The 15,647-nt window shown below is 35.6% G+C and overlaps 1 protein-coding gene across 2 annotated transcripts in view; it reads right to left on the bottom strand.

Annotated features, from left to right (window-relative positions):
- Nucleotides 1–15,647, bottom strand: part of AEBP2 (AE binding protein 2) — a 62,861-nt gene that overhangs the window by 4,061 nt on the left and 43,153 nt on the right. The window contains exons 4-7 of one of the 2 annotated variants that reach the window (XM_068970723.1): nt 11,682–11,868; nt 9,071–9,195; nt 2,484–2,551; nt 442–555 (exon numbers count right to left, since the gene is read on the bottom strand). In XM_068970723.1, the coding sequence (XP_068826824.1) occupies nt 442–555; nt 2,484–2,551; nt 9,071–9,195; nt 11,682–11,868 (494 nt within the window). The remainder of the gene's footprint in view (nt 1–441; nt 556–2,483; nt 2,552–9,070; nt 9,196–11,681; nt 11,869–15,647) is intronic. The other variant, XM_068970724.1, reaches the window with a different exon arrangement.

Genomic DNA, 15,647 nt, shown 5'->3' on the forward strand with positions numbered 1-15,647 from the left:
AACACTCCAAGCTACCTCTTAAAAACAAGCACAGTAGTATCTGAACTGCTCTTTTGAAAAGTCTGGGAAGAGTCTAAGTTTAAGAACTTCAACCATTAATGGTATTTAGTGAACAGGTCTACATATTTGATATTATTAAAAAAGAATTACATACTTAAACAAAAGGCACTTATTTTCAAAACACTCTATATCACAGTCTAAGCTACTCAAGATAAATCTGGAATTAACCAGGCATATAAACTTGACCAAAATATTGCCCTTCTAGAGTCTACGATGTACGTATCGCTGTGATGTAATTTCCATACACAAAGCTCAAGAAAGCAAGATATGCTTGATACTGAAACTCAGTACTTAAGAAATAAGTCCTGACCTTATATCCAAACTTTAAGAAGATTTACGATTACAATTCAAAGTGAAACATCAAAGCAAGAATTAAATTACCTGTATATGTTTGGGTCCAAAAGCAAGGCAGTATCTTTGGGTAGCTTTGATAAATGAACTACTTTAGTTTTTAATTGATGTCGTTCATTTTCATTCACCCACACATCAGGCAGACTGTGAATTTAAAAAACAAGTCATATATAAAATAACATTAAGTTTAAATTTATCCTTCACATACCTTCACATTACTCACATTTACCCAGCTTTTTCTGACTTGTCTGACTGGGTCACCTAGGTTAACAAGCTTATCAGACACCAAGGAAACTCAGTAATCTAAGTAATGGGATGTAAAGACACAGCCAGAAAATGGTATGGTGAAATTTTAGACATAAATCTGGAGATGAATTTTGATGGCAAAGTCATCCCACAACTTGGAAACACATATTAACACACTGTCTGTCTCTTAGCTTGCTAAGTGAAATTAGAGCATGATGTGATAAAAAGCTGAAATCTATAGTTTCTGTATAAAGAAATAAGAAATAAAAACCCCACCAGATTTTCACTTTGAAAAAAATGAATTTCGGAATAAAAGCATTTTGATATTTGGATTGATCAATTTCTAAAATATTAAGAATACAGATATCCGAATGTTTTAAGGAACTGTTACAAGCTTACTATAAAAAGAGCTCTTACAAATCAGTATGAAAAAAGTGAACTCTCATTAAGGGAAAAAGAATAGGGGAGACAAAGGACATCAACCATCAATTCGCCAAAGATGTAGTTGCTCATAATCAAAGAAATGCAAAATGTAAGAACTCCAATAGCCAGTGTTGATAATAAGTCAGAAATAAGCTCTCTAATTTCACAGATGATATCAGAAGCTGACAAAACTTTCAGGAAGGCAATGCCTATCTCCATAACATTTTCCATAGCTTGTAAATAAAAACAAAGTTTAATGTTTTTTAAACAGTGAAGAAAAATGGATAGCTTTAAATGTTCAGTAAAAAGTTCATTAAATAAATTTTACACGGACATTTCAAAATATTTTAGAGTAGCATTTTTTAAAAACCTGGAAGGGAGGGGGTAAAAGGAAGTGGAACGTATGTTCTACACTCACTGACACTTGATAATCATAGGATTTTTAAAAAGTTAAATAAAAATTTCTTTACTTCACTCTGCTAATGTGCACTGTAAACTCCCGGATCTATTTTTTAAATTTATTTTTAGTTGGAGGATAACTGCTTTACAATGCTGTGCCAGTTTCTGCCATACAAAAACTCGAATCAGCATGTACATGTGTCCCCTCCCTCTTGAACCTCCCCCACCCCTCACTCCATCCCAAATCTATTTTTAAAGCTCTTAATTCATATCATGTTCATTAACATCTCTTTGGACTGGAGTTTGGGAAATGATATTGTAGAAAAATATATAATAAAAGAATAAATATGGAACACATCTTATTAATTTTTAATGAGATTCCATTCATTTCAATTTATTCTATTACTGGTGCTTTTCTATGATATACCTTCATTTACCTTTTGCAACAACTAAAAAATTGTTTAAGAATAAAAGGAATACTGAACATGAAATATCCAAATTACGGAGCACATAGGTCAGAACCACTCTAATAAAAGGGTACTAAAACTCAAAGAAAAATATAACACTCCTAGAAAACTCACCAATTGCTTTTTTCAATAAAATACCATTAATAGTGCCCTGAAAAATGTTTAGAAATTGTTAAAAAATAATTGTCTCAAAGGCATAACTAAGGCTGCTTATGCCCTATCCTACTTGAAGGTTACTAAAAGTTCTAAAAATAATCACATCCTAAAAATGACTAAAAATTGCTATGACAACTTACATTAAAAAAAAAAAAAACTATTTTAAAAGTTAATTTTAAAGCTTATACCTTGAGCCAGGTACTCTTAAGAGCCTTTACAGATTATCTTTTTCATGCTGACAACCTCAAAATGTTCTGTGATTTCATTCCTGTAAGTCTTCTACATTTGAACCCAACAGCTTAAGTAATTTTTGAGTACAAGATTTTAGTAAGAGTAAGACATCAGTCTATTAGTTATATATGCGGTATTCCAAATACTTACATGTCTTCAGGCATCCAATGAAGCAAAAGTTTTATCTTTCCAGAATCCTCTTTTCTCTTAGCTATTACCTAGCAATGATATAAAATAAATTACAAAAACTATTTATAAAACATCATTCTAATATGCTTTAAGAAAGCTTTCGGTCCTAATTAAGAACTGAAGTGTTCATGTCTGGGACCAGATGTTACCACCACCACATCTTGTCCTGCCCTAGTTCACAGCAATTTCACCCTTGATCATCTATTTTCACAAAAGAAAAAGAAGAGAAAAAGTGAAGTAGCTTTATACAGTCAAAGACAAAAACCATATTATCTGCTGTTTATTTTACTATCTACTAAGTCTTTAGCTGAGAATACCAACCAAGAATCCACATTGGCTAAAATGGGTATTTGGGGGGGATTTGGGGTGGGGGGCGGGTAATGAAATGTGAAGAACAAATGAATAGTGAAGGAAAAAATAACACTGGGAAGGGACAAGTCTTTTTATGATTAAGGTGTTTGTCATTTGTGTGGAGGCTTTTTGTTTGAGAGTTGATTTGTGTTATTTTAAATGAAATATTAATCAATCAGTGTTTAGGTTTGATTTTAAGGAATCTGGTTTGATCTTAAGGTGTGATTTGATTAAGGTATCTAAGTTAAAGTGTGGATCAACTATAACTATAATGACCTATGTAAGAAAACCAAAATGCTTGTCTTTCATTACTAGATTCTAAAAACTCAAGTAATGATTTTTAAAAATCGATCAAAATGGCATTTTGTAACTCTGAGAACTTCCATATTAATGAAATTAGAACGCTAGTGTTTTAATAATCTACATGTCAATATTTTTACCAAGTTTTTAAGTTTCAAATAGCCTCACAAAGTAATGTTACATGTCATCCTCAAAATATATTAGAAGTAAAAGCAGTACTTCACACAAATACAAAACACCTTCTATCCTCATTATTTAAAACCCTATATTAAGTACTCTAATTCTAGACTCGGTAATGGGATTAATTTAAAAGCCCAAAGACGGATCTGAAGACACTAAAACAAGCTATCTCTACAGACAAAGAAATAAGATATAAGAATAATGCATTGCAACCAAGTATAGCAAGTCAACTGATTGGTAACTGGGATTCTGCTGACCTCTTCTGGAGAGAAGGCTCAAAGAAAATGTTTCAATTAAGGAAGACAAATTAGGCAAACTGAACAGCATAGTACACCATATAAATTTTCTTATGTAAAATGTTTCACTATCAATAAAAGCTAATTTGATACTAGAAAACTTCTATTTACAGTTAGTACTGAACACTGACTACTAACAGAAATGATTGTTTAATACAAACTGCCTTCATCAACCTTTCTCAGTCACAGTCATGGAACTTTCAAGGATTTCCTCACCTAGCTCCTTTCCTAGAATTCTGTGTGTCCAAGGAAGACCATCACCCATTATGGATGTTTCTTCCTTCCAATTCCCCCAGGAGAAAGCATTCTTCACATTTATATGACACCTTTGTTACTTCTCAGTCAAGGCGCCTCTGCTATCACAATGTCGCTTGGGGTGCAAAATAACTTATTCTAGGTTTTTAAAAATTTATTGATAACAAACAGCTATCAATCATGTTCTTAAACCCTCATAGATGTTTTCCACAAATGGAAAACTTCATTTTCATAGACTATGTTAACAGAGTAAATTTTAAGTTTTCTTCCAGACTCCTAATATCACATTTTTAGTTCCTCCATTTATTTTTTATCATTTTTACTTCTCCTGTGGTCAGCTTAAGGATTTCATCTCAAGGACTGGCACTAATGAAATCATGTGAAAACTGATGCTACACTTTTTAAAACAGAACCTTACCTATCATCGTTGCCTCTGTTCGCTAACAGGTAGAGGTCCCTGTTAAATACTTGACCATTATTTCATCAGATTTATTACCCTTTTAAATCATTAAATGATAGGTCCTAAACCTCAGTCCTTCAATTTCTTCTCTTTTCTATTTAATATGTCCTAGGTGGTCTTAATCCAGTCTGGTATCTTTAAACACCCTAATACATGAGAAACTTCCATGCTTATCTGTAGCCACATCTCTCCTCTAAGCTCAGACTCATATCCACCTGCCTACATGATAGAAGCATTAGATGCTCCACAGAATGTGTTGAAATTACAGCTCTTGATATTCCCCTCTCCTTCAATCTGGGCTTCCCTCGTGGCTCAGTGGTAAACAATCCAGCAGCCAAGCAGAGGACACAGGTTTGATCCCTGGGTCAGGAGGATTCCCTGGAGAAGGGAATGGCAACCCACTTGAGTATTCTTCCCTGAAAAATCCCATGGCCAGAGAAGCCTGGTGGGCTACAGTCGATAGGGTTTCAGAAGAGTTAGACATGATTTAGCAACTAAACGACGACTCCCTCAACCTGCTCACCTCACAGACTCTATTAAAAGGCAACTCCATCCTTTTGGCTAGCTGCCCTGACTTCCCTGGTGGCTCAGACGGTAAAGCGTCTGTCTACAATGCGGGAGACCTGGGTTCAAGCCCTGGGTTGGGAAGATCCCCTGGAGAAGGAAATGGCAATCCACTCCAGTACTATTGCCTGGAAAATCCCATGGACAGAGGACCCTGGTAGGCTATAGTCTATGGGGTCGCAAAGAGTCGGACACGACTGAGCGACTTCACTTCACTTCCAGGAGAAAAACATTGGAGTCATCTTATCCTCCTGTTCCCATACCTGATCCATTTGTAATTCTCATCGAGACTACTTTCAAACGACATCCAGAGCCTAACAATTTTTAGTGTCTTCACTGTAACTACTCTGGTCTTTTCTCAAGATACTGAAAAGACTGACTCCTTTTCTCCCCCACACTGACCTACAATATGTTCTCAGTACAGGAACTGAAGTGAGCATGTTAAAACCTACATGACAGGCGAGACTGGTGAGTTCTCTAAGGCGGAGGGTAGAGACAAAGATGAACACACAAAGTTACACCAGGAAGTTGTGAGTAATGGGAATATTTTAACATTTTTTAACTGTGGTGGTGGTGCTTTCATTGGTAAGTAAAACTGTCAAAATTCAGAGAATTGTATTCTTTTTTTTTTTCTTTATTCCTGGCCACACGGCTTGCAGGATCTTAGTTCCCAGACCAGGAACTAAACTCAGGCCCCAGCAGTGAAAGCATGAAGTCCTAACCACAGGACCATAAGGAATTCCCTTGTATAATTAAAATGGGTGAGTTTATATTTACTACACCTCAACAGAACTTTTATTTAAAAAATTACATCAGAGCATGGTTACTCAAACTCCTCCAATGGCTTCCCCATACACAATGGAATAAAAAGCCAAGGTGTCAGTCCAACCAGATTCTCCCCAATACCTCTCTGACACTTCTCTCTCTGCCTCAATCATTTCCTCCAGCTATACTAGCCTTCACACTGGTTTCAAACATACTCGGCATATTCCTACTTTAGGATTCTACACTTGCCTCTGGCTATGATGCCCCTCCCCCTAATAACTGAATGGTTCATATCCTCACTTTCAAGCTTTTAATTTTATTAATTTACCCTGTTTATCATGTATCCCAAATTAGAGTGTAGGCATATCTGGTTTCTTGTTTTTCTTCCATTTTGTTGACTTCTGTATCATTAGTACCTGGCACATATAGCTGCTTAATATTTAAGTAAATGAACAAATTAGCCCTAATGCCACACTTCTTTTGAGTCTAGGACCACATCTTACCAACCTTAAAAAGAAATTATAATAAAAAAACTTCAAGGTGGAAAGGGGGAACAAATGAGAAGTATGGCATTAAAAGATACAAGCTACTATACATAAAATAGACTAGAAACTAGAATTTATTGTATAGTATGTGGAGTACATAATGAGAAACGCCGGGCTGGAAGAAACACAAGCTGGAATCAAGATTGCCTGGAGAAATATCAATAACCTCAGATACGCAGATGACACCACCCTTATGGCAGAAAGTGAAGAGGAACTCAAAAGCCTCTTGATGAAAGTGAAGAGGAGAGTGAAAAAGTTGGCTTAAGCTCAACATTCAGAAAACGAAGATCATGGCATCCGGTCCTATCACTTCATGGGAAATAGATGGCAAAACAGTGGCAGACTTTATTTTTTGGGGCTCCAAAATCACTGCAGATGGTGACTGCAGCCATGAAATTAAAAGACACTTACTCCCTGGCAGAAAAGTTATGACCAACCTAGATAGCACATTCAAAAGCAGAGACATTACTTTGCCGACTAAGGTACGTCTAGTCAAGGCTATGGTTTTTCCTGTGGTCATGTATGCATGTGAGAGTTGGACTGTGAAGAAGGCTGAGCGCTGAAGAATTGATGCTTTTCAACTGTGGTGTTGGAGAAGACTCTTGAGAGTCCCTTGGACTGCAAGGAGATCCAACCAGTCCATTCTGAAGGAGATCAGCCCTGGGATTTCTTTGGAAGGAATGAAACTCCAGTCCTTTGGCCACCTCATGCAAAGAGTTGACTCACTGGAAAAGACTCTGATGCTGGGAGGGATTGGGGGCAGGAGGTGAAGGGGACGACAGAGGATGAGATGGCTGGATGGCATCACTGACTTGATGGACGTGAGTCTGAGTGAACTCCGGGAGTTGGTGATGGACAGGGAAGCCTGGCGTGCTGTGATTCATGGGGTTGCAAAGAGTTGGACACGACTGAGCGACTGAACTGAACTGAACTGAACTGATGGTAAATAATCTGCCTGCAATGCAGGAAACTGGGGTTCAATCCCTGGGTCAGGAAGATCCCCTGGAAAAGGGAATGGCACCCCACTACAGCATTCTTGCTTGGAGAATTCCATGGATAGAGGAGCCTGGCAGGCTACAGCCCATGGGATCACCGAAGAGTCAGGACATGACTGAGCAACTAACACTTTCACAGGTAATTATACTCAATATCTTATCATAATCTATAAAGGAATATAACCAGAAAAATAACATATATATAACTGAATCACCTTGCTATATACCTGAAACTAACACAATATTGTAAATCAACTGTATTTCAAGAAGAGAAAAAGATCACATGGATAAGATTTAAGTAACTTATTTTCTATCTCACATGCTTTTTATTCAGCAAAACCCTTAAAAGTCTACTTTATCAAATCATCATGAAATATTTTTTATGATCAGTCAATCCTCAGGCTTTTTTTTTGGATGTGAACCTTTTTAAAGTCTTTATTGAACTGATTACAATATTGTTTCCATTTTATGTTTTTTGGCTCTCTGGCCCTAAGGCATGTGGGATCTTAGCTTCCCAACCAGGGGTCAAACCCATACCCTCCTGCACTGGAAGGCCAAGTCTTAACCCAGAGGACAGTCAGCAAAGTTCCAATCCTCAGTTTATTTCAAGTTGTAAAATGATTAATATTTTCTATCTCCTATGTGTTAAAACATAAATGTAAACTTGGATAATAAATGTTAATTTCAACTTAAAAAAAATAACAATTATAGACCTACCAAATCATAAACCAATGTTATCAAATTCCAAAGGAGGACTTTAACCATCACTGTAAGCAAGCTCCTAATCTTGCTGAGTCCAACAAAATTCCCAGTACAGCCATTTTAACTTTGTCTTCAAAGCCTCTAGTTTTCCTTCTGACCCTTTCTTATTTAATAAATGTATTTCCAACATTCTTTAAAAGCACATAAACGTATGGCAAACCTTTCCTTAAACCCAACTCAAACCTATTATGTACTCCAAGCTCAGAAAAGATTCCCTTTCCTTGTGTCTAGTCTTCTACCTTCTTGTCTTTAACTTTGGGAATCAAAATCAGGGACTGTGAACTGGAAGTCGTCATAGAAGAAAAAGTGAAAGTACAAGAAAATCTCATTAATAGAGGAGTTGGGAAAAATAAAAGATTCAAACCAGTAGAAATATCCTTACTGATCTTTTATATTTAAATTCTCATGCATTTTGATTAGAATATATAAAACCTAAATTCTATTTCAACTGCCAAAATTAAAGAAATGCTCTTTCCAGGGATTCAAATCACTGAGTCTGATTTAAGGTTTATCTCTACTGACTCACCTACATCAAACTACAGCAATATAAAGATGACTGGATAATAAAATGGCAAGGTGCATGAAGAAAACAACTATTAACTTCTAGTTAATCAAAAACAAACTAGTTATTTTTTTTTTAATTTGCTATTTTGCTTTTTCCAACAGTTATCCAACAAATATACACACAATTCTACACACTTCAGATACATCCACAGGGGGAAAAAAAGGTAAAAATTTCTTCTTTCATGAAGCTTTCATTTGATAACCATTATCTTATTTTCTGTTTAACACAAGCTTTAGATGTGCATTTTAGGGGAGACAGTATGCAGAAACAGACAGGACAGGGATGTACGAAAAGAAGACTAACGTTCTAACTTTACATATAAGGAAACCAGAGGTCAGAAAATACACCTAGTTTACTTAAAGTCAGAGACGGATCTTCAAATGCTTAGTAACCCAAATGACATCCCAATTTCCTAAATAACTCAAATTAAAGGCTAAAAAACTTCATGTGATCTTTTAAACATAGAACTGTGGGAAATATCTGAAAAATAAAATAAAATCAGATACTTACAGTACTATGAAAAACAACACTGTGTCCCTTTCCTAAACTTTCTATATGAGCTGAGAGGTTAAAGCATATGGCTCGATGTCTTATCGCATCCAGTGTTTGTGCATCGAAGAAATCATGCGGTCGTGCTAAAAGTCAATACAAAAGCGGTAAAGAATATTTAGAAAAATGCAGATGTCTCAGAACAGTCATAATTAGTGATCCATTTTTCACAAATATATGCACTAAGTAGAAAAGACTGAAACAATTAACAATCTATCTGTCTAATGTTTAAATGTCAAGATTTTCTTTGCTTTCAAAACATAGAACCAAGCTGACAAAGTTAAGGGTGTAAGAAGCAGAACTCTAAGAAGCAAGTGTGGTTTAATTCTGCTCCTCGGTGTGTGAGATTTTAACCTTCAACCTCATGACTGTACACTTTAAGTTCAGTTCAATTCAGTCTCTTTCTCATATAGTTTTGCATTTTACTCCAGGATCGCTCCTGAGCACCAGTCCTGCATTTCCAACAATATGACAAACGTCTTCATCTGTGCACTACAACAAGATCTCACTCACCTCAGCCAAACATATGAAATACATTTCATGAACAGTTTATATTAATATGTAATAAAAATTTCCTTCAGATTTGACAAAGTAGTAATATTAAAATTTAAAAATTTTGGAATTTTTGACAAACATTTTCCTGATTATGAGTAAATCTTCTAATGATAATCTAAGAAAATTATAAATACATTTAAATGCCAATGAGTACTCCAAAATTCTTTCAAACACCCAGTTATATCAGTTATCACCTATGTGACTTTGCACAAACTGCCTGATCTTTCTTAGTTTGTTTCCTAATTTGAGAAATGGAAATGCAACAGCTATAGATGATGAGTAAAATAAATACACAGGAAAAATGCCTTAAGCCATAATGCAATTATACTGATACGCTTATATAATTTTTAAAAAATAAATGGACAAACCTAGAGTAAGCAATCTTTTAGTATGATCACAACAAAGTTATACACTAAAGATTTGATAAGATCATTTTTTAAATTTCTATTTTTATCCCATTAGTAACTATAAATTGCATTGTTTCTATTCCTAATAACACTGTTCAAAGTAAGGAAAGTACATTTATTATTTTACAATTGTGGAGCTTTCTAATACATATAAAATATTTCAATATCATCTGTAATTAAAAATTAAATTTTACTGACAATAAAAGAAACAGCCTAATTTCTTGGTACAGCATATTCTAAATTACATATATGCTAATTTACCACACTATTCTGACTTAACACATGGGTAGACTGAAATTGTCTCTACTACTCATGCAGTTCTCAGTACACCTACACACATCTACCAACTGGTATACTCAATAAAGCAATCTGAATAGCTCTTTTCTCATTGGATTTTTGCTCAAAAGGAAATAAACAGAACACCAGCTAGTAATAAACTAACAGAACCCACAAGATTAACAATGCAATGGCAATGGGAAATCAGTTTTTAAAAACTCACATTTATTTATGAGAGGAAAAAAGTCATGATTTTACCTAATGCTAAGAAACAAATCCCCTTCCTACTTCATCTGCTGCTACTGGGTGAAAAAAAGGGTACTTTCTCCATACTCTCCAAATATGCTTTCTCTTGAGAAGAATAAGCTTATTAACAATGACTCACCACTCTAAATCACTCAAATCTATCACTCCTCACTCACGATTAAACAAACACAGAGGTCATCACTTGAATTAAATTCGGAATAGTAAGAAGAGCTCTCAAATTTCAGATTCTATGCATCAGACCTTAACCATTTTATGTCCACTACTAAAGGATCAAGAATACTAAACTAGAACAAGTCTCCAAAGCAGGTGTGTGTCATGATCCACTAGCATGAGGAAGAAAATAATACAACTTCTTTCTTTTCCCCATTTGTTTTTCAGTATTCCTTCTTGTCAATGTACACTAGCAGTGTTCTCTATACACTGTAAGTACATCAAGTTAAGACTGAACACAACCATTTTTCTTAGTAAATTATACAATCAAAAACTTTTTGTTTGAAGACCACAAAAATAAAGACTATTTTCCTGTGGTTCAAAAGTATACAATCATCTAATTATGTTTGGTCCTAAATATGGAGGGGACATCTAATAATTTTGTAATTAAGCACTTAAACACTACACATATGCATCACAATAGACTGTTAAGCACTGAGACACAGACTACACTGAGTTTCCCTATTCACACACACCACTTTGGAATAGACAGGTTACTTTATTTTTACCTGATGTTTAAATCTTTAACATGTTCAAATTGTCTGAAATATTGTTACGAACAGCACCATTGTCATAATTTAAATTGTCCTAGTTCAGAATTACAATAGCCCTCAAATTCTAATTCTATGAAGTCTGTACTCTAAGTCCACATATACTTCTGCTCCCTTAGCTACTGAAGGTAAAATACACATCTGACTTCTCACAGGGACAGAGCAAGATCCTATCTGTTCAAACTAGACGAACAGTAACAGACGAGCAGAGTTGAGGAATGGTAGAAACTGAACTTGCATGAGAGTCTAAGATTAAAAACCGAACCATCTGACACACACTGCCTTTCATGTGTACTGAATACTTACGTAATGAGCGTCGTCTTTTGTTCTTTAATTTCCTCCTTTTGTTCATTCCAGCTTTAGAAGGAGATTCTTCTTTGGCCTTTGGCTGGCTAGAGACTTTTGAGGAGTTCTGCTGACTGAAGTGTGTGGGTACATGGCGAGCTAGCCCTCCCTGAGAAGCAAAGCTGGCATTGCAGCCACCGACGACACACTAAATAAAAAATAATAATAGTGTCAGGAATGCAGGATAAGATGCAAGCAAAATAGAAAGGAGTGGATATTCTGTATTTTCAGAAGTAAATACACTACTAAGAAGCACTACTGAAGTAATTCCAGAAAGGAGCTATGATCCATGGACAGAGAAACCTGGTGGGCTACAGTCCATGGGGTTGCAAGTCAAATACGACTTAGCAACTAAATCTCATCACCACCAGAGTCTTCTGTACTTGCAAAACTGAGAAAACAAGGTCTACTTAACTACCCAAGTCTCCTGGCAACTGCTATGCCAACAATGGATGCAGAGTGTTTGGAAATCACTAAAATTACAATTTTAGTAATTCCTAGTTTGATCTTAAAAAATAATATTTTCAGATCTTCTAAGAAATGAATGTTACTAAAACATTTTCCAAAAGTGATCCTCAAACAGTAAAATCCACACTGGATTGCTGGGGGGTTGCCATCAGTGATTTATTCAAGTTGTTTAGTTTCTGACTTGACAACCAAACAAGCAGGCAAATTTGCCATGCATGCCACTAAATGTATCCAACACATTATTCCCAAATGGTTCAACTTACATTTCTCTAGATTAATACCACAAAAGACTCCACATGTTTCCACAATACTGCCCTCTAGTGTGTGTAGTCTTTCAGTTGCAATACGGCTACCATTTCAAACTTCTAAAAGCACAATACAGCCCGGGAGAGGGAGAGGGAGAGGAAGACGGAGACGGAGACAGAGTGTAAGAGTGAGAGTGTATGTGTGTGTGTGCACGCTCACAAAAGCAACTGAATCTTTGCAACCCCATGGACTGGAGCCCTCCAGGTTTCTCGGTCCGTAGGATTTTCCAGGCAAGAATACTGGAGTAGGTTGCCATTTCCTCCTCCAGGGGATCTTCCAGACCAACAGCCCTCTATTAGTAAAGATCGTAACTTTATTCACAAAATCTCTTTAAATCTGACCATGTGAAAAGAGTTCACGCTCCTGTGAGGAACATCCTCATACTTTCAGATCACAATTAGATAATTTATCCTAGCCCATCTTTTCCATGCATTTTCAAGGCAAGAATATACTCTTATGAATATATACACTACCAGAAGCATCCTGCAAATCATAGCTATCTCTAAATATATTGGCTTACAGATTCTGATAAAAATCAGTGCTGGCTGAAACACTTCACAGCAAAATCCTTGCATAGTACCATTAAAAATTATTCTACTCATTTCACTATATGAGACATGTTAAGCACTCCAATGGTACTCAGTATTGCTAACAAAAACCTTTGACCATTCTAAAGGGCACACTAGGTTAAGAGAGAGAAGAATGACTCAAGATTTTAGTTCAAATATTTATCTATTCCATATTCAGTACTATCAACATTAGATGCTAGAAGTGTAAGGATGGATAAGATATACTTTTTGCACTGAAAGTGCTTACATGTGATCAGCAAGACATATATATATAAAGCGACAACTTCAAAGGACTGTCATCAAGGGTTAAGGCACAAAGAGTTATGGAACCTTGAAAAGAAACAATTAGCCATATACAGGGCTTCACAATTCATTTAATTCTTACAACTCATCAATAGTGTGGTCCTCGGATTGCCTACATCACAGAAGGATCAGCTAACCTTGAGAAAGATGCTGGGCATCTGGCGGTTGCTGAATTCTTGGAACCTAAAATCTTACTACATGTAGTTTTGAGCACCAAAAAAAAGAATAATGCTTTTTAAAGTTTCCATCTTCTGCAGATTACCACACTGCCAGAAAATACCACCATCTACTACAGGAGCCACTAGTCAGATGGTGCTACTTACCACTATAAATAATGCTACCAGAAGAAACTGAATTTTTATTTTTATTTAATTATGTTAATTTTTTGAGGTGAATTTCATATAACATACCATTTTAAAGTATATAATTCAGTGGTATTTAGTGCATTTACAACCTACAAATAAATACAAAGTTTATAAGGACAGCTCCACATCCTTGCCCAGACTTGTCATTTTTCATTTATTTTATTAAAACCATCCTAATGAGTATGAAGTGGAATCTCACTGTGGTTTTCACTTGTTATTTCCTTAATAATCATTTTAATTTAAAACCTGATAATTCCTTCTAAATACTGAAAAAAAATTTTAATATGGTTAGAAAACGTGAGTGTATGAATCTATTCTCCAACTGCAAATTTTATGAAATCTAAATATAGGTGAAGATAGTGAGGGAGGGGGTAAATTAGTAGGAGACTGGGGTTAACATACACACACTACTAATGTATGAAACAGATTAACAGCAAAGACCTACTGTTTATTCAATGTCTTGTGATAACCTATAATGGAAAAGAATCTGAAAAAGAATATATGTATGTATGTCTAACTGAATCGGTTTGTATACCTATACTTAACAGTGCAAATAACAATACTTCAATTAAAAAACGGTTAAAAAATAAAATAAATATAGATGGAAGTGTTCAGAGCCTGAATGAAGAGTGCTGAAGGAGAATCACCCTGAATAGTTAGTTATGCACTGTTCAACACATGCCAGTCATTAGACACATAGAGCTACTGAGTCCTTAACATGCGGCTAGTTCAAATTTTTTTTGAAGTGTTGCAAGTATAAACTGCACACCAAACGGGGAAGATTTAGTACCAGAAAATGCAAAAGGTCTTATTAACTATGTATACTGACAAGACGCTAAAATGATCAAATAGGTGTGGGAGACACGGAGTTCCATCCCTGGGTTAAGAAGATACTCTGGAGAAGGAAATGGCACCCCGCTCCAGTATTCTTGCCTGGAAAATCCCATGGACAGAGGACCCTGCTGGGCTGCAGTTCATGGGGTCGCAAGGAGTCTGACATGACTGAGCGACTTCATTCATTCATTCATTCATTCATTCAAAGATGTTATTTAAATTATTTTCATTTTTACTTGTTTCAAGTATTTTAACACAGCATTGAAAATTTTTAAATATTAAATAACACATTCAGTTCACACGTCATTTCTGTTAAACTGTACAGTACTGCCATAGACTAAGACGTGCAGTAGTGATTTTTCTTGCTTTTCCATTTTAAAAGAGATCACCCCTGTATTTCCTAACACCTATTCTAAAAACATACTTTACTATTTATCTGGCTGCATTGAGTCTTAGTTGCTGCATATGGTATCTAGTTCCCTGACCAGGAAGCGAACACAGGCCCCCTGCCCTAGGAGCTCAGAGTCTCAGCAACTGGACCAACAGTGAAGTCCCAAAGAAACACGTGTCAATTACATATTTTGTGCCCCATGTGACAGATACTTCAAGGAATGCAGTAAATAAAACAGTTTTACCCTTAGATTCTTGCTTGAGTTCTGGTTATTCAAACAAATTTACGGACAAATTCCAGATTCCAAATTTTAGAATTGCTACTTGACTATAATTAAGGCAGCAATGACAATAACTGTTCAGATCCAACTCCCCAGGTTTAAATTTCTAGGGATTTTGTCATACAAATCCACCCAGGATTACCCTTAATTACAAGGATTTGAATAAATTAACAGATTCATTTTGTCCTAGGTTTCTTCACAACTGCAAAAAATAAGCCCTGGTAGTACCTAGAACTAAGAGAGTAAATACCTCAAGTTTATTTTAATCAGCAATGATTCAATGCTCAGGAAATAAAATCAACAATGAGAATCCTAATAGATTACTCATCAATCAAGAATCAAAAAATAAACAAAGAATCAAAAACAAATCCTAAAAAGAAAACATAGAGTAAAGGAGAATTTAGAATGACA

Source organism: Capricornis sumatraensis, chromosome 4 (genome assembly GCF_032405125.1).
Source record: "Capricornis sumatraensis isolate serow.1 chromosome 4, serow.2, whole genome shotgun sequence".
In the NCBI taxonomy this organism is placed as follows: Eukaryota; Metazoa; Chordata; class Mammalia; order Artiodactyla; family Bovidae; genus Capricornis; species Capricornis sumatraensis.